General features: G+C 52.4%; 1 protein-coding gene across 4 annotated transcripts in view; it reads left to right on the top strand.

Moving 5' to 3' along the window:
* The first annotated feature begins 5,600 nt into the window (after positions 1 to 5,600).
* VEPH1 (ventricular zone expressed PH domain containing 1) overlaps positions 5,601 to 18,515 on the top strand; it is a 226,118-nt gene continuing 213,203 nt past the window's right edge. For 2 of the 4 annotated variants that reach the window (XM_041733586.1, XM_041733589.1), the window contains exons 1-2: positions 5,601 to 5,762; positions 10,879 to 11,174. In XM_041733586.1, the coding sequence (XP_041589520.1) occupies positions 10,977 to 11,174 (198 nt within the window). In that variant the 5' untranslated portion in view covers positions 5,601 to 5,762; positions 10,879 to 10,976. Of the gene's footprint in view, positions 5,824 to 10,558; positions 10,655 to 10,878; positions 11,175 to 18,515 lie in introns of those variants that run through there. The other 2 variants (XM_041733587.1, XM_041733588.1) reach the window with 2 other exon arrangements.

The raw sequence follows: 18,515 nt of genomic DNA, 5'->3' as shown, positions 1-18,515 counted from the left end.
AGCCAAGATAGTGAAAGGTGATGGGCTCCTAGATTATTCTGAAGGTACTGACCCAGCTGCATGGTACATGAGTGGTGGAAGCAAAGCTGGAGAGGCGTGGGGGCCACATTACTTCGTGTGCCAAGCCAAGAGTTTTGTATGTCACCCTCAAACAATGGTTGTCACTTATTAATTTTAAGTAAAAGAGTTACATATCATATTTTATCTTAGAAAGCTGATTTGATGACAGAGTGGAAGGGGCTGTGCTAAGAGATTCCCATCAATATTCTCCCATCAATGAAGAATTTAACAGAAACAATAGCTATCGAGCTATCACAGTGGGGAGAGTCATGTATGAGTTTGTGTGACAAATTGCCATGAACTTAGTGACTTAACACGACACACATTTATTATTCCTAATTTTCTGTGGATCTGGAGTGTAGGCAGTCTTAGGTGGGTCTTCTGCTCAGGGGGTCCCAAGTGGTTCAAGATGTTAGTTAGACTGTGTTCCTTATTATAATGAATCAAACTGAATAATCCCCAGCCACAGGTCTCCATTTTCCTGTTCTTAAAAAAAAACAAAAACAAAAACACAACACTGGATCCTCACGGTCCAAGCCACGTGCTATTTTGCTGAGCTAAAAGGGAGTTCCTGGATGTGCCTGGGTTATTTCTGTGCCTGTAACAAACTCTTGCAAAGCTGGGGGGCCGAACACATAAATGGTGTATCTGAAGGAGTATCACTGGTTTCAGCTAGAAAAATTATTATGGAAAATGAAATCATCAAAAAATTCTGTGTTTATAGGTAATTTACCCATTTAAGTTGCTTTACAATTTATGTGTTTTCTGTAAAGGAAGCATCTTAGTCCAACTTTGTGGTCAGAGAGAATGTTCTTTACTTCAAGTTTACTGAACGGGGTGGTGGAGGGTGGTGGTGGGAGTTGTGCAGAAACAGAAGGGGAAAAAATAAAGCTATATTCCGTGGAACTAATTGCCCAAAGGAATTTATGAAAATTCAGCATGGATGGATGGATTTCGTGGTCAGGTTTATTGAGGTCAGACAGCAGGTGACCAGGAACTACCAGACGAGTCTAGGTGGTTCAAGTGGACGTATTTGGGGAAGTGAACATGTTGTTGGTTAAGAGAACCAGTTTGGAAAGTCACACTCTCAGGTACCCTGGATGACTACAGTGTCTCCCAGGCCTTCCCTGCCTCTACTGGCCGTCTGTGAAAGCCTCTGGTTGTCATTAAAGGGGCTCATTTGTCATAGTTGGTTCCTAATGGACCTCCTACTCCACTTCCTCTGAAGGAACTGCGCTCTGGGGACCCAGAAGAGCCCTCTCACAAACTAGGATTCACCTAATTTAACCAAACAGAGTTTTTTTCAATGTCAAATGGCAGAAAACCCAGCATAAAAATCACTTAAGCTGTTAAGGAATTGGCTCAGTGAAGAGTGAGTCTTGTCAGCTTCAGGGGGCTTAAGTGGCCCAAACGAAGTCTATAAGGTTTGGTTTCTTGGTGGCAATGGGACAAGGGCAGCCAGACCTTATGTCATCCTGTTGTCAGATCTAACAGAAAAGACTCTGTCGCCTCAAAGCCAAACTTTCATGTTTCTCCTGAGTCTCAGTCTCCACATGAATCACGGCGGGCAGGAGAACGGGATCTTTCTGATCAGCTAAGACCTAATGTGATCATGTGAGTGAGCTCTGCCCCAGGAGCGTTGCTTCTGAAGGGCACCTTGGGTACAGTTTTTATCAAAAGCGGGATAAGTGGGTGTTGGGGAGTAACTACGGGAGAAAGTCCTCGTCATCCCAGGAGAACGCCTTTCAACGGAGGCCGCAATGTATTTGGATGGCGGCACAAGGGCCAATGACATGGAAGGTCGCTGTTTGCAGCTGCACCCCCTACACCTTACTGGTCCCACCACCCCACCCGACACACCCCCCTCCTCTGGCCCCACACACTCTTAGCAGAGGCCCCTAGATATTCTTCTGCTGTACACGTAGGCGAAACCCAATCAGCCAGGGGAGAAAGCCCATGTCACACACTTGTGAGGGGAGAGGGGGCCTCCGGACACGACAGTCCCCGGGATTCACTAACTCATGCATCAGAGGCTGGGGGGCGGCACTTTCCTTAAAGGAGGAAGAAAGTATGACTCGTAAGGAGTCCCCAGAGCCCTGGGCCCGAGGAGAGGGTACTGGATGGTAGAGGGAGGGCATTAGCGGTTGGGGGTGCCCCAAGATCATGCAGGGCCGCCTCCGAGGAACCCCAGGGCCCCTGGGGCCCTCATTGGGGTCCGGGTGGCCTTGCAGTCCCTGCGGCCTGGCCCCTACTCCGGCCCTTTCATTTCTCTTGTGGTGTTTCCTGGTAGGGAGCTGGGTTTAAATGCTCCCTCATTCCACCGCTCCCCTCTCCCCACTGCTCCCCAGTCTCCCCAATGCCTATGCGGCCTGGAAGGCTCCACATGCCATGTTAGGTGCTGCGTTCTGGCTCCTGCCAGGGGGTCATCCATGGACAGATGCCAAGCTACGGCGGGAAGGCTGGTGCTTGGTGAAACTGGGGGGACTGGGGGGAGCCCAGGGAGGCCGCTCCTCCACCACTGCCCATCCGGAGGCTGTGTCCCATTGTTGGCTCCAGGCAGAGGCCTGAGGGGCACAGTGAAGTTACCCATTTGCCGGCCCCCATGGGGAGCCCAGGTAGGGGCTCAGGGTCCAGGCAGCCTGTGGGGCGCAGGGGAGGGCGGCCTGGCCCCAAGCAGCAAGCATCTGCCTTGCCATCCTGTGTTGGCTCTTTCCCTGTCCTTTTGTTCAGCCCAAACAGCAGCTAATTAAACTAAATGTCAGAAGCTGCAGCGACAGGGGGGTGGGTTGCGGGCGTGGGGCAGAGAAACTTCCAGGGGCTGGCTGATTATGCAGACAGAGCGCTCGGGAGCTGTGTGTCTGGCCCCGTGTGCGAGCTTCCCGTTATTAGGGTAAAGAAGCCACCTCTCTGTGGGTTATTAAAACATGTCTCTAGGCCTCAGGAGCAGACAACTGAGCTTCTAGATTCACAGTATGTGCATTTTTGTTTTACTCTGTAGCTGTCTGGGCTCATTTCTATTTCATATTTTTTGTTTACCCCAAGAAATATCTTGCAACCAGCAAAGAAGCCGGCCCTGCCTACGATTTTCAAAGAAAATTCAACAGCATCTTCCAGTCGGTGGGTTGAGGAGGCACCGTTACTGTTTACCGGTGGTCTCATTTTTCCCTTTGATAGTTCAGTTATCCTACAAATCGTACCTGAACCGAGCGTCCCTTTTGCTCCGTCAGATACGTGCTTAAGTCGCTATAGTAATCAGCCATTGGATTCCATGACCTTTTAAATTGAAACATGGAGGTTTTCAATTTAAGGGATGGAAAAAAAAATAGCTAAGGCATCGTTTGAACTGGTCAATACAGGACCAATTCCAGGATATGGAATTTAAATGTAAATAAAGACACGTTTAACATGGAATTTTCTTTGTAATGTGGGAGTTCGGGTATGCTTTCCGGAAAAATAACACCTACAGAATTTGAATTAAAAGATCTCAGCAAGATTTATATTCATTATTGATATTTATATGGTTATAAGGTTCATTCAATTTGTACCAAGATTTGTAAGCAATCAAGGAAATGTGGCCTCCAGAGTCAAAATCCACGAAAATGGGCACGCTATGAAATCATTAGGACAGATCACAAATTCTCAGTGTAGAAAGTCTGTTAGACTTAGAGATGTTTCCCTCGTTTCCAAAGAAAGGAAATACTCCCCGTCGGGGTTTTAGAACACAGCAGTATGGGTTCAAAATTAAATGTTTCTTGAGCTCTTGCCTAAATAGGTCACCAAACCTATTTTCTGTGTGTGCTTATGATAATGAGCCTGCTACAAACCTAGACTGGATGAGTTCTAGAAAAAGACCAAGGGGGTGAATCCTTAGCATCATTTGGAATAACCCAGCGTCGGAGGCTTTCAGTGGACGGGAATGAAGCAACATGTCCCGGCAGAGGAACCCGAGAGGCGCTGGGGAACAATGGACATCCTGTGGCAAGGGCTGCAGTGTCCGGCCAGTTCCCATGGGGACGCCTGTGGCGCTCTCACACTGTGTGAAAAAGATGCGCCTTGAAAAGAATCTTTAATCCTTCCTTTCAAGGGAAAAATCTGAGAACTTTATTGAAAGTTGCTAGAACCCAAACGGGTCGAAGTTGATCAGTGGGCATCCATGACACAGGTGAGCAGGGTGAGGGGATTTCGACGCGCAGCAGTGTTGCTCCGAAGTATCCCGTAAATAAACGTTGCTATTCTAGACTTTTCCAAACTGAGGAAACTAGAGAATACCCTAACCCCAAACTGGAAGCTAGAGGCTCATTTTCTCAGAATAAGTTGGCTTCCTGAGTTAATGAAGTTTATTGAAATTCCCCCAAATAGCCTCCGCGTCCTCCACAGTTGGTATCTTAATAGTGGGGCAGTTGAATCCACTGGTTCACGGGTATTTTTATTTCATAGATCTACTGATGAAGAATGGAGTAAACCAGCCATGTTGTATTAGTGCTCGCTGAGTGCAGGTCACCTTGGAAAGTCTTAGAGAACTTTTCCCTCTAGTGCCCTGGAGGGAATTATTCGCTCCATTCTCACTAAGAAATGGGGCAGTGAGCAGCCCTCTGACATAGAAAACTCAGGTATTTGGATTAACCAGCCACAAAAAGTCTGAGATGCATTGAATTCCAGTCCATTTCCACTCCCCCCCAAAAAAAAAAAATCCAGTTACTGTTTCACCATGGTTGGGTTAAGGCTATAAGGCTATCTCTCCAAAGAACAAGTCTGCCAAAAAAAAAAAAAAAAAAAAAAAGGAAAAGAAAAGAAAAAGTCAATAGGGACACTTTCAAGGTAGGGCATACACTACCCAGATTTACGGTGGAGGAGAGTACAGCTAGGATATAAATATGCCCCAAACGGGAAAGACCTCCGCACCTGTAACGTGGGAACTCAGGGTGGGGTAGCGGGCAGCAGTGTGTGGGCCTAAGGACGCGTTACCAGGAAAGTGACCCGCAGCAATCATGACGTTACTGGGGATGTGACTGCTCTTCCTTCTTGTGTGGCTGCTATTTGCTGGGTTCTGTGCTGGATGCTTCACCTAATCTCAGGAAGCCTCTCAACAACCCATTTCACAATCCTCAGGTGCAAATAAGGAACCTGAGGCTCAAGGAGGTTCATCAGCGGGCTCGGATGTGCCCTCGCTGGTCACGGCATAGCTGAGCCCACTGGGGTCTGGGTTCCCATTCTCTTACCACGCTGCTCTTCTTAACGGGTTCCCATAAAATGTCCAATTCTGGAACCTATACTCCTTTTAAAAAGTTCGGTAAAATCTAGCCATAAGAACCAGAAATAAGGAATAGGGGATGAAGAAGGGGAAGCCTACAGAAAGGGAGTCTGTTCCTTTAAAAGAGGAAACTACACCACTATCTGCAAGCCAGAAAGCCACCAGCGAAAGGCTACACCTGCTCCGGGTGGCTGGAGTCTCCATTGTCACGGAGCAAACTGTGCAAAGCAAAGGAATTCTCATACAGGATGGCACAAAAATGGGATCGATCACCAAAGGTCTAGAAAGGTCATTCCCCTGGAGCATGTGACCTGGGTCAACGGGGTCAGTGACAGGTGCGCAGTCCCTCCGGCCACATGCCTTTGCCGGGTAGTGCTGCCGGGAGTCACATCTTGGTGACCGCACAGAGGAATTTGTCTGCAGCGCAGCCTCCTGGACCTTCCGCCCGCAGGTAGGGGATGTGGTGGCCAGTGGACCCTCTAAGGACAAAATGCAGGCAGAGAATAGTACAGGTAAAAAGATGGGTTTGTTTTTTTTTAAGAGATTTATTTACTTATTTGAGTGAGAGCAGACGAGAGGGGCAGAGCGAATGTCAAGCAGACGCAGCCCACTCTGAGCTGGGACCAAGAGTCACAGGCTTCACTGGTGGCACCCCCAGGTGCCCCTGAAACCGGCTTTTCTTCATGCCCCGTCAGGGGTTGAACCCTCTGAGTGTTGTGTGTCTCGGGCTCTTTTCCTCCCCTGGGAGTGTCAGTGAGGTGAAGCGAGATAAACGTCTCCTCTGGGTGTCACCGAAGTGGATGCGGAGCCCAAACCCCCCAAGTCTCCCCACACAGGCGGGTGGAACAGAAGAGGACGTGCGGCCTAGTGATTTGCCCCCTGCAGGAGCAACCTCCTGCCTCCTGGGCCCTCAGCTTCACAGCAGCCCCAGTCCAGCGGCGGCCCAGGGGATCCAGGGGATGGAGGGGACTGAGGGGATTGAGGGACCTGGGGGAACCGAGGTAATCAAGGGAACCGGGGGGACTGGGGTGGAGGATTGAGGGGATTGGGGGGACCGAGGGGACTGGGGGACCAGGGAGATCAGGGGGATCGGAGGTACTGAGGGTACTGGGGAACCGGGAGACTGAGGGTACCAGGGGATCGACGGGACTGAGGGGATGGGGGGGACCGAGGGGATGGGGGGATTGAGGGGATCGGGGGACCGAGGGGATCAGGGGGGACAGAGGGGATGGGGGGATCGAGGGGATCAGGGGGACCGGGGGATGGGGGGATCGAGGGGATGGGGGGATTGAGGGGATCAGGGGGACAGAGGGGATGGGGGATCGAGGGGATCAGGGGGACCGGGGGATGGGGGGACCGAGGGGATGGGGGGATAGAGGGTCCCGGGGGTACCGGGGGACCGAGGGGGCCGAGGGGATCCCCCAGCAGCTGCGGCTCTCACCCCGCCCTGCGCTCAGCGCCCGGAGCGCCCGAGCTCCCGCAGCCACAGGCACGGCCCCCCGGGGTGATGCCTCCAGCAGCCGCGGGTCAGGGTCACCGGGGGTTCCGGGGGGCCCGGCTCCTGCGTGGGCTCCCCCTCCCCCCGCCTCACCCCTTCCCTTCCCGGGGCAGGTGTGGGCCGTGGGGAGCGCAGGGCGTCTGGGCCTCAGAGCAGCTTCCCCGCAGGCTGGGCCCCAGGTGCCGGTCACCTGACCGCGCCGCATTCCCCGCATTCCTCGGAGGCTCCAGCAGCCGCAGCGCCGGGCCGGGGAGCTGCGTGGTCCGGCAGTGCCCCCCCCAGCCCCGGAGACCAGGTACGGCGGGGGGAGGGCGGGGGAGGATGGGGGAAGGATGGGGGGAGGATGGGGGGAGGATGGGGGAGGATGGGGGGCAGGGGGAGGGCGGGGGAGGATGGGGGGAGGATGGGGGGAGGATGGGGGGAGGATGGGGGGCAGGGGGAGGGCGGGGGAGGATGGGGGGAGGATGGGGGGAGGATGGGGGGAGGATGGGAGGGAGGATGGGGGGAGGATGGGGGGAGGATGGGGGGAGGATGGGGGGAGGATGGGGGGCAGGGGGAGGGGGGGGGAGGATGGGGGGAGGATGGGGGGAGGATGGGAGGGAGGATGGGGGGAGGATGGGGGGCCAGGGTGGGTGCGGGCGGGGGCGGCCGAGGGGGCAAGGCCGGGGTGCGGGGGGCCTGGGTGGAGTGAGGAGTGGGGTGGGGGGTGCGGGTTGGGTGCAGGCTGGGGTGGGGCTGGGGTCGGGGTCGGGGTGGGTGGGGGCCGCGGTGGGGGGTGGATGTGGACCGGGGTGGGGGTCAGGGCCCGGGTCGGGGTCAGGGCCGGGGTGCGTGGGTGCGGGGCCATGGGGTCGGGCCGAGGCCCCTGGACTGTGTCGCACCTGCTGCGGGTGCGGGTGCGGGTGCGGGTGCGGCGCCGCTTCTCCCTGCGGACCCCGAGTCGCCGCGGGGCTCCCGGACACCCGGACCCCGGGACACCCAGACACAGCCCGCGGCGGGGGGAGGGGCCGGGGCGGGGTGGGGGCTGGCCCAGGGGACCTGAGCCCCGACCTGCCACGACCTGCCGTGACCTTCCCGGCCTACCGCTCCCCCGCGGGGAGGACCAAGCAGCAAGTACCTAACCCCAAGCTCCGTGCACGTGCTGGGGGCCCCGGGACCCCGTGACACGGGTGACCCCCCCCCCCCTCCGCCCCCCACTGCTGCAGAGACATCGGCCGGGATCCGGCCCGGAGCGCAGGGCTGACCCCGTGGCTGAGCCACAGAGGCGGAGGCCGAGGGTCCTGGGGGGGTCCCGGGGTGCAGAGAGCAGGTGCTCAGGAGGGGGTCACGGGGTGCCCTGGGGCTTCCTTCTGGGAGACAAGGCCTCCAGCCCCGCCCCCACAGTGCCTCTTGGGTGCCCTGGCCGGGTTGCCCTCCACTCAAACATCGCCCTGTCACCCCAGGGGACTGTCATGAGCTTTAGAGGACACGGTCCTCAGGGAGCACTAAGTCCCCGGGAGGCGCCGCCTGCTGAGCACCTGCTGCTACACCTGCTGCTGCCCCAAGTTGACAAAGGGCTCTGCCCGCGTCTTTAGCTTCCATCTCCGAAGCGACCTGGTCACAGAGGCCAGGCAGGCATCAGCTCCATTTTGCAGAGAGCAAAACTGAGGCTCGGAGAACGGAAGAGCAGGAGCCAGAGGCCCAACAACCACCGAGCGGAGGCAGCTGACTCAGTGTGTCCTCAGCTCCCGCAGGTGGGACCCGAACGGCCCAGAAGTGGCCCATGCACCTTCCTTGTCAAAGCCTTCGTCCCCTAGGAGAGATCCCCGCCTCCCTTGTGCTCCCCCAAGCTTCCTTTTGCAGAACAGACGAGCCGTCTGCGCGGGTCACCCTTGTGTCACCGAACGTGTGGTGCAGGCCTCAGCTGTCCCCACCCCACCATTAGGGTGCGGAAGTTCTCGGGCCGGCGGGGCTGTGACAGTGATGTTTGCTGTGTGATGGACACTCGAGGGTGGCGTGACTGTGGGGCTCCGTCCCGGGGCACTGTGAGTGGGGGGAGCGAGGAAGGGGCCCCGGGAGCCTGGGGTGCCCCTCGCCTCCTTCTCAGAGCCCCGGCTGTGCCGTGTGTGGGGCACAGCTGACTCCACTTCAGGAGGGGGGGCTGGGGACCAACCAGCTGCCAGGTCAGGGTGACCCCATTTCCCACTGCTGTCCAGTGTCTTGTTTTCCTGAATGTCCTTTCACCGGGACCTTGTCACTGCAAATGTCCAGGGGAGAGGTGTGTTCAGGGGACAGTTTGGGAGCGTGCTGACCCGATTTCCCCGTAGATTCTCCGTTTCACCCAGTGTCCCCCGTCACAATCTCCACGTTCGCAAGGTGCGTCCTACTTGGTAGGCCTCTCCGTCCGCTCTCCCTCCCCCACCCCCTGCAGCTCCCCCCCAACTCTCCTGCTCCCCTCGGCGTGTGACTTTCCCGCTCCCTGGTTGGCCTGACGCCAGGGCACAGACGGGCAGGACGCGGGCCCCATCTCCCTCAGCGGCGGAGGGAAGTCCGTGGCGTGCCCTGATGCCGCCCACATCTTCGCTTCCAATGTTATTGGTGCTCGGGGCTCCTGCTCCCAGCAGCCGCCCGCGTGGACTCGACTCCGCAGCCCGCGGCGGTCGTGGGGCCCAGCGCTGCGATCTCTGGGTCCCCAGCACAGCTCTCGGTTGGCCAGGCCGCGGCGGGGCAGGTCCCCGGCTCCTCACCAGTGAAACGGGGGGAAACATCCTCTCGTGCTGCGGGTTAAGTGAGCTCCTGTTTGCAAACACCCAGGACGGAGCCTGGGCGCAGGCCGGCGAACGTAAGCACTGGGCATCACGCTCTCCAGTCGGCAGAGAGCACACAGGTCGCCTGTAGGTGACACGCCCCTCGACACCCGCTCGGTGGCCCGTAAGCCACCGATACGGCTTATTTGCCTGATGACGCCAGAGACCGTAGTGCACTGCGAGTGTGTATCTTCACACTTTACAGCTGCACTCAGCACGCGGGCCTGCACGGCGACAGCGGGGGGCAGGCCGGGACACCACGGGGGACAGCACACAGTTGTTCCAGGGAACACGCTTTAGGATCCACCTCCACTTGCTGTGAACACGGGCCCGGGGCCAGGCGCCCGGGACGGCAGCACGTGCGGCTGCTCGAGCCTTCGGGCTCTCGACGGAGAGGACGGCTCCGGTGGCCGCAGCTGCAGGTGGCCTGGGATTGTAGGAGGCCCCGGGGGCGGCTGACGAGAGAGGAATCGGACACTCAGTTTGCACCCTTGCTCCTCTCTCTGGGGACCGTTAAGTGAGCAAGAAGCACATTATTTCAGCTGTGGGGAGAGAGGGGGCATGGCCCGACCCCAAGGCCTTCCTTCCCCCCTTAGCGGGCGTCGCGATGCCATCACTTGGAGCCCAGCGCTCACGCCCGCGTCCACGCTCACGCTCAGGCTCACGCTCACGCCCAGCAGAGATCTAGCTGGTCTCACGGGCCCTTGGGCTCCCTGCTACTTGTTTTCAGAGTGTAGACGAAGAAGGCAGGTGCTGCGACCTCCTCCTGCACTTAGGGTTGGGGCAGCGCCTGTTGTCAGGGGAAGGAAGGGGAAGGAAGGGGAAGGAAGCCAGCCAAGAAGGCAGCAGGAGAGAGAGAAGCAGGCGGAGTCTGGGCGACCTTTTCTGTTCCCTCTTTCCTTTCACCGCCCTGTTCTGTGTGGTTTCCATGGGAATCTGGGGGAAATCTGGCGGGTGGCAGGCCCATCACTCTGCTTGTCCCCTTGTTCCCTTGTGGCGCAGAGAGGAGGAGGAGGAGGCAGGAGAAAAGTAAACGTGCGGGTCAAGCAGCTTCTTAAGGTTCGTATCAAATTCTGGAGAAACCTAATAATTTTTGACGGCACCTTCCAAAAAAAAGAAATAACAATGGAAGAGTTCATTTGAAGGTCACCAGGTCAGGATCTGTCACTCTAAGCACATTTCTGAATGTCCCCCTCCCCACCCCCCACCGCTGGGCACCCAGTTCCAATTCCCAGCTCATGGTTCTCCTAACAAATATGTTGTATCATTTGTTTCTTTTCCAGAGAGAGTCAAAGAGGACCTCAAATTCTGGAGAAAAATGACCTTTTAAGGGACACAAAGTGAGCCCCCCACTGCGTGCTTTCACCTTCCTTAAGCTCTGATGACTGAAACCCGCGGCCCCGGGCCTGCACAGAGTCCAGGGGTTATCAGTCTTCTCATCATGCATCAACTGTTCAGACTGGTTTTAGGACAAAAAGACCTTTCACGGGCCGGGGACCTCTTCTCCTTAGATGACTCCGAGATCGAAGACAGCCTGACGGAAGCTTTGGAGCAAATCAAAATAATTAGCTCGTCTTCAGTAAGTAAACCCGTTTGTGAACTAGACGCCGGAATGACCCCTTCCGGAGCCCAACGATTGTACGTGTTTTGGGGAGAGGGGATCTTTGTAGGGGGAGGAGGGAGGGCCCTGAGCACCCCGTGTCCTTGTAACGGGGCCAGGTGGTTCAGTTCGGCGTCTAAGGAGGGACTCCAGGCCAGACCCGGAGTCCGGGGGCCGCTGGACCGCACTTCGCCCACTCAGGGAGGCCAGGCCTCTGGAAATCACGGACCAGAGTGAGATTATCACGAAGGGCTCACTCAAGGGCTGTTTCTATGACCCGGAGAGGAGGCGGGTGGGGCGGGAATCCCGGGGAAAGCCGTCGGGCCGGGCTGTGCAACAGCCTCCGCAGACAAAGCAGGGTGTGTGCAGGGGGCTAGGTAAGGAAGGCAGGCAGGACGCACCTGTGGCCACCAGGTAACACGAGACGAGGACAAGGATGGTGCTGCTGCCAGAGGGGGCAGTTGCCCAGGCCTTGGTGACACTGGTTCTGTGGATTTTGTGTAGAGTCTCCATTTAAAAAAAAAACCTCTCTTTACGCCATTTTCTGTAGCGATGCCTGTAACTGAACTCGCCCACCCCTCGCCCCGTGGGTGATCCCCATCCCTGCCCTTCCCTGTGGCCTTCCTCCGCGTCCAGGTTGGGCGTTTAGCAAGCGCCCCCCGAGCGGGTGGCTGTGGGCAGTGCCAGGGTGGCCCCGGCTGCTGCCCTCTGCGTGGCGCGTGGACCCGTGGCCCCAGTCCCGTTCCCAGGGCCGACTGTCCCACGCATGGCTTGCGTCCCCCCAGCTCCGAAGCATTTGCTGACACTTGGCGCCAGCAGCCCGCGGGCCCAGGGAAGGGACAGGGCTGGAGCTGTGACACTCCGAGTTGCCTGAAGCATACCCGTCGCAGGCATCGCCGCGTTCCGGGGGTCCGTGAGATGGGGGGGCACGGGAGGCTGGGGCCTCCCCCAGGCCTGGGCGCGCTCCCTGCCCCAGCACCCCGCTCTCGGCCCGCGTCCTTGACACCCACCACGTGTTCAGGTGTTTGCGGAACGTCGATCGCCTCCGTGTGACTCGAAACCCGAAGTGTTGGGTTCGGTTCCCACTGTCCCGGCAGGACGTGTGTGCTTCTCGCAGCAGCCCCTCCCTTCACACCCGGTGGAAATGAAGCTGAATATGCCACCGATCTTCGGGTAATCCAACGGAAACACACACACGTCTGTATATTCATGTATTTACATTTAAATGTATATATTTGTGTAAGTGCCCTGAAGCCTCTTTCCACTAGAGGTCACTAGTGCCAGTGATTTCTTTTGTTCCCGTCGCCAATGGCTGATTTCAGCACATTCCCGACTGAGAATTTTAGGGCCAGTGGGCCCGTTGTGCATCCCCACTTGTCGCCACTGAGGCAGGCAGGTGTCCTGCCGCCGGGAGCGGGGTCTGCCCCTCAAGCCCTCTGATGGGCATCGCAGCCGAGAGCGGGAGGGCCAGCAGCTCCCCGGCCCTGCACCTGCCGCAGCCCCTCACGTCGCTCCTCTTGCACGTCCCGTCCTCCCCGTCCACGACGGCGGCTGAGCCGATGGCAGCAGAATAAGCAGAAGTCGTTTTCAGCCGGACCCGCAGATCAACCCACGGTTAGGGGCTGGCGCTCCGTGCCGCGGGCCCCCATGTCTCAGTGTGGGATTCCGGCTCCCTCTTCGTTCCTTTAAAAGCCAGCCCGAGCTTCGTTTCCCCCCAGTGGTTCCAGTCCTTAGTAATCACTTCCTCCTAAAAATACACTGAGGCTCTTCTTTGGCGTCAACCCTCTTCGCATTTGAGCGCCTCCAGGGCGACGTCGACACTAGGGAATCCCAGATCTGTTTTCAGCCTTGGTCTCGGTCCCTGGGCCGCAAGCCCGTCCTAGTCGATCCCATGATCTCAAACTCAACCTACGCAGATGAGAAGTTATCAGCTTTCTTCCCGCTGTGCTGTCACTCTCTCAGGTCCCCAGGTGTGCAACCTGCAGGCCCTCCTGAGCTTCCTGTCCCTCTCTCCTTTCCCTGTAGGTCTGCGGGGTCTCCCTGAGAAACGCCTCCTCGCCGCCTCCCTCTTTTCCCGTCCTGCTGCCGTCACCCCGGCTCAGGCCTTCAACAGAGTTGACCTTCTTGCCTTCTTACCAATCTCTAGTTCGATGTACTAACCGTTCCCTGACTAAGCTTCCCAAACAAGATTTCATTGCACGTACCCCGTTGTTCCAAACCTTCCCATGATACCCCAATGTGCATGACATTCAATGACCGATGCCAGTCATCAGCCCACTGAACACCACGTCCGCTCTATGGCTCACTTCCCTGTAGCTCTACCCCCCTTTCCCCTATTAGAGCTTTCCTAATGACCCTGGATCTCCGTGATCCATTCTACGTCTCAATCTCCTCTTTACAGAGGATGCCAAGGGATCTTCTAAATCATCTTTTCCGACTTCTTTCCAGCGCAGAAACCCCTTCTTCACTACTCCTGACAAAGAGGTGGCCTCTCCTTCTACGCTTGCGACGATGAGAACGTAGTAAGCTTCTGACCTTTCTTCTTGCTCCTCAACTTCTCCTTCATAGATTTCCCTTTGCCATTGCATGAAGCCCCAACGGAGCCTTCCGTCGTTTTCCACCTTGCCCTTGCCAGGAGAGACGGAAGACGTGGGGACACCTGACTATGCCAACCAGAACTTCTTACCTGGTGGTTGTAGGGAAGAAGTCAGCAGGGGGTGGCTTGTCATGAGGATGGTTCTCCAAAGAGATGGTCCTTCGTTGTGGTCCATCCAGACCTCCTGTCGCTCGTGTCTGGAAAGAGACACTGTCAGAATTTTGAATTGTTAGTGTGTTCCTCCTCTTGGCCAGATGAAATCTTACTCTTTGCACGTTCTATACGTCGTTCTTTGGCCTGTTCATTGCCCCAACAATCAAACGAGTGCAACCCTGTTCCTGCGGGAACGTGAGACAAAGGAAGATAGGTACCAGGGATCACCTCTGGCTTCTGTCCTCTCGGCCACACCTCCTTGGTGTCCTAGTGTCCCTAGGATTTTTCCATGACAAAGAAGGAGCCTATGGCAGAGAAGGCTTAGGTCTGGAAACTCAGTTTTGTCAGGACGTGACAAATGCTGTCCACATCGCGCTGTCCAAATGCAAGACTCAGAGGTATAAACTGGAGGGCCGACTTACTGATTTACAGGGAAAAATATGACTCAGGTCGGCCAGAATTCGTGCGCTTCCTGGCCGCCATCACCAAGTGTATTCCCCCAGTCTTTAAAATTTTTTTTTAATTTTTATTTATTTGTGATAGTCACAGAGAGAGAGAGGCAGAGACACAGGCAGAGGGAGAAGCAGGCTCCATGCACCAGGAGCCCGATGCAGGATTCGATCCCGGGTCTCCAGGATCACGCCCTGGGCCAAAGGCAGGCGCCAAACCGCTGTGCCACCCAGGGATCCCTCCTCTAGTCTTTATCTAGATGACGGATATTATCGTCGATGAGGTTTCCTCCTTCTCCCTCAGAATCACATCCAGTCCTAGCGCCCTGTATTTGGCTCACCTGTCGTCACTCATGTACAGGCAGCATGTTGGGTTAGCCCAGTAGCTGGTTAATCCCACTCATACAAGTGGATGTTTCCCCCCAACTAATCCTCAACGAGCAATCCCATTTCCGCATTCTTGGAGGACGTCTCACTGTAGCTCCCAAGTACCGCCTATGTTCTCAACATTCTGGTTTCTTTCCTCCTGGAATCTTCCTGATTTATTTATAAATTTATTTATAATTTATTTATATTTATATATTTATATTTATATTAAATTTATATTTATTTATAATTTATCACTGCCCAGTACTTAATCCAACTGCTTGGAACAATTGCTGATAAGAGCCAGACACTCCATCTTTCACATTAGTTTTCAGCAGTAACATCGCACAGTTGGCCACATTTATCTTGCCATGTACCAGAACCCTAAGGTTGAATCAAGACTTGTAATTAGAGAACTTGAAAAAAAAAATTGTAAGCGTACTGTGTCACGTTTTAAACCAGTATAATAATATTCTTGTCTTCAGGCCCTCATTTCAGGATATTCATACCTTTTAAAAATCATGATTCTGTCCAAAATACTAGTGATCACTCCCATCTTTGTAGAATCTGAAAATTTGGCAAGCAGGGTCTTCCATCCTTTCCCTAAAGTCACTCACAAAACCATCGAACCTTACTGGATTCCATTGTACAGCCCCTGCCTTCTTTTCCGTTAGTTAGTCCAAAACACCACTGGGGACTATTCTGTCCTTATGCTTTGCTTGAAAAATGCGACTTCTCACTCAAAGTTCTCTCCAAGTTCCCAAATGTGCCTTTAAGTTTTGTCTGTTCAAGTCCATGTTGGATTACTTATATCTTCTACGGTGTTGGCGTCGGCGTCGGCTGTCCTCCCAGATTACTCGTCCCCGCCCACTCATACTCTTTCCACTCCCCCTCCCCTACCACATCCCCTTTGCCTAATCCATGCACCCACCTTCCAATTCTCTTTAACTCTTTTTTTTAAAAATACAAAATGTTATATACACTCAGATTGCCCAATTTTTAGAAATTGGATAAAATTAAAATCACCTGAACGTTTCTCTCTACTTCAGATCTCTTCCCTTTCATCCCCGAGGAGCCGATATCCTGACTATGATAATTATCATTTCTTTGCTACACACGCGTAGCTCAAAAATTATTTGTAGCGTATTCCATGCCGTTAGACTTTATATAAATGGTACCGTAAGACTTGATATAATGCTTCTGAGGTTTATGTTGGGGTAGGTAGTCCCAATTCGTTTGTTTTTGGAGGGATAGAGGGTTCCCCTACATGACTAGGCCACGGTTCGGTTATGCGTTCTTCTTTGGATGGACGTTTACTATTTAAACAGTGTTACAGTGAACAATTCTTAAAACCAGTGTTTTTGGCCGATGTGCTAGTATCTCTCGTGAAGACCACTAGGGGAGAAACAACTGGTTATGGGCTCCTTTCAGGTTTCTGATGTGCCACCAAACTGCTCCCCACCGTGGTTGTACCAACTCACACTCCCTCAGACATGCTGAGGCTCCCAGTGGCTTTATATCCCCACCAGTGTTTGCTTTTATGAGATTTTTGAAGTTTTTGGTTGATTTAAGTGAACCATATCTGACTGCTATTTCAGTTTACACTCCCGGCATGGTTGGGAAGGGCAACGGATCATTTTTTCGTATTTGTTTGCTATTTGCCATCTGGGTTTCCTCCTCAGTAAAATATCTGGTTATGGTTTAGGTTTTTTTCTTTTCTTTCCATTTTTCTATTGAGGCTTTTAAAAAGTCTTTTCTTCGTAATCTAAAGGAGTTTTTTCTATATTCTTGTATAAACCCTGTCTCTTATGCATGTTGCACCTCTCCTATTCCTAATACAGCTGGCCTTACACCGCTACTGTAATAAGTCTTGGTATCTGGTAGGACAAATATCCCCAAACTTCTTTAAAATATGAGCTTCCCAATTTTAATGACTGATTCTGTCACTGTCTTAATAGGAGTTTTATTATATCTATGGATTTATTTGAAGAAAATTAACATCTTTATGTCACTGTCTTATCTGTAGATATTATGTATCTGTACATTTTCTTAGATATTCTTAAAAATCTTTCAATAACATTTTATTATTTTTTTCTTAAAGATCTTAAACGTTGTATAAATCCTCTTTAAAATAATAAGTATTTTAGATTTTTTTGCTGACATTATAAATGACACCTTTAAAAAATTATTTTCCAACTATTTTTTTTCAAGTGATTAAAACAGAAATGACCCTTGTATCATGATCATATACCCAGTAAACTTACTCAACTCTCTTATTGATCCTGATATCTTGTCTATAGATTTTTCCTCAACTTATTCACCAATACTTATTAGGTGCTTACTAATTATACGCCACATACTGTACCAGATGCTGGTGATACGAGAGTAAGAAAAATAGATCAATCTCTGTTCCATTTTACTCCTGATTTTCTAAGAATTGGTTAATTTTACTAACTGCTGTTTCTTCTCTTTTGAAGTAATCCTATTTTCCCTTTTAATCCATTAATATGGTGAATTGTAATAGCTGATTTTTAAAATATAAAACCATTATAACAGTCTGGGATAAAGTGAGATTTGACATTAATTTTAGTACGTTTCCTGATTTGGTTTGATATTTTTAAAGGAGCTTTGGAACCATTGGATTGACCTCGAATTTTCCTTTCTTCCACTGTCTTTCCCTGGCTTTGGTATCAAGTTATATGTACGAGGTCATAAAATGAGCTGGGAAAAGTTTCCACATTTCTGTTATCTACAAGACTTTTATAAGATTGTGGCAATCTATTAATTTCATAGAAAACTCTAAAGCCCTCTGGGCACCATGAAGTTTGTTTTGTTTTGTTTGAGGGGGGTGGTGCTCGTTCATTTTTAAATTACTGATTTCATTTCTTTGAAGAAAATCAGAGTTTTGCTTCAGTCACTTTTGGTAAAATGTCATTTCTGGGAAATTGTATATTTTATCTCAGTTTTCAAATTTACTGGCATAAAACTTTTTTCTTATTTTCTGTGTTCTGTTCTATCTGTGTTTAAATGCTCTTTTTCACTGATTCTTTCATCAATATTTTCAGGGCTTTGTCTTTTTAAAAAGCTTTTAGTTCATTAATCATCTGTGTAGGGTCTTTTATTCTATCTCATTAATTCCTTTTTAAATGTTCACTTGTTTTCCTCTTTGTTCCTTTTCTGGTTGTATTCTACTATTCTTTTTTTAATCCCCTAGTTGGACAATCAGCTTATTGTTTTTTGTTGTTGTCGCCTGCCTGTTTTACTTTTCCTATTTTCTAATAGAAGCCTGTAAGACCTTACATTTCTTGCTACGTGCCACTTAGCGTCATCCCACAAGCTTTCGAGATGTCGTATTTTCATTATGAATTCTAAATACTTTCTTATTTTGATTGTGATTTCCTCTTTGACTCATAAGTGGCTTAGAAGTCTGTGCTTTAATTTCCTGAAGAATTTTTGTGATCTTTTTGTTGTTCGGTTAAGATTTCGCTGCATTGTAGACAGCGTGGATGGCCTGATGCCTCTCGTTTAGGAGCGGTCGCTCTCTAGCACAGTCTATGGCTCATCCGTGTAACTAATACTGTAGCACTTACTACGCTCTAGGGATTTTTCTAAGAGCTCATCACACGTTAATACATTTAGTCCTTTCAATAACCTTTGGAGATAAGTGTACTAATATTACCCCCATTTTATAAACAAGGAAACCGAAGCACGGAGACGTTAATAATTTAACTTGTTCAGGATTATATAACTGAATAA

Source organism: Vulpes lagopus, chromosome 19 (assembly GCF_018345385.1).
Source record: "Vulpes lagopus strain Blue_001 chromosome 19, ASM1834538v1, whole genome shotgun sequence".
NCBI classification, from domain to species: domain Eukaryota; kingdom Metazoa; phylum Chordata; class Mammalia; order Carnivora; family Canidae; genus Vulpes; species Vulpes lagopus.
This window is presented reverse-complemented; position numbering and strand designations above follow the sequence as displayed.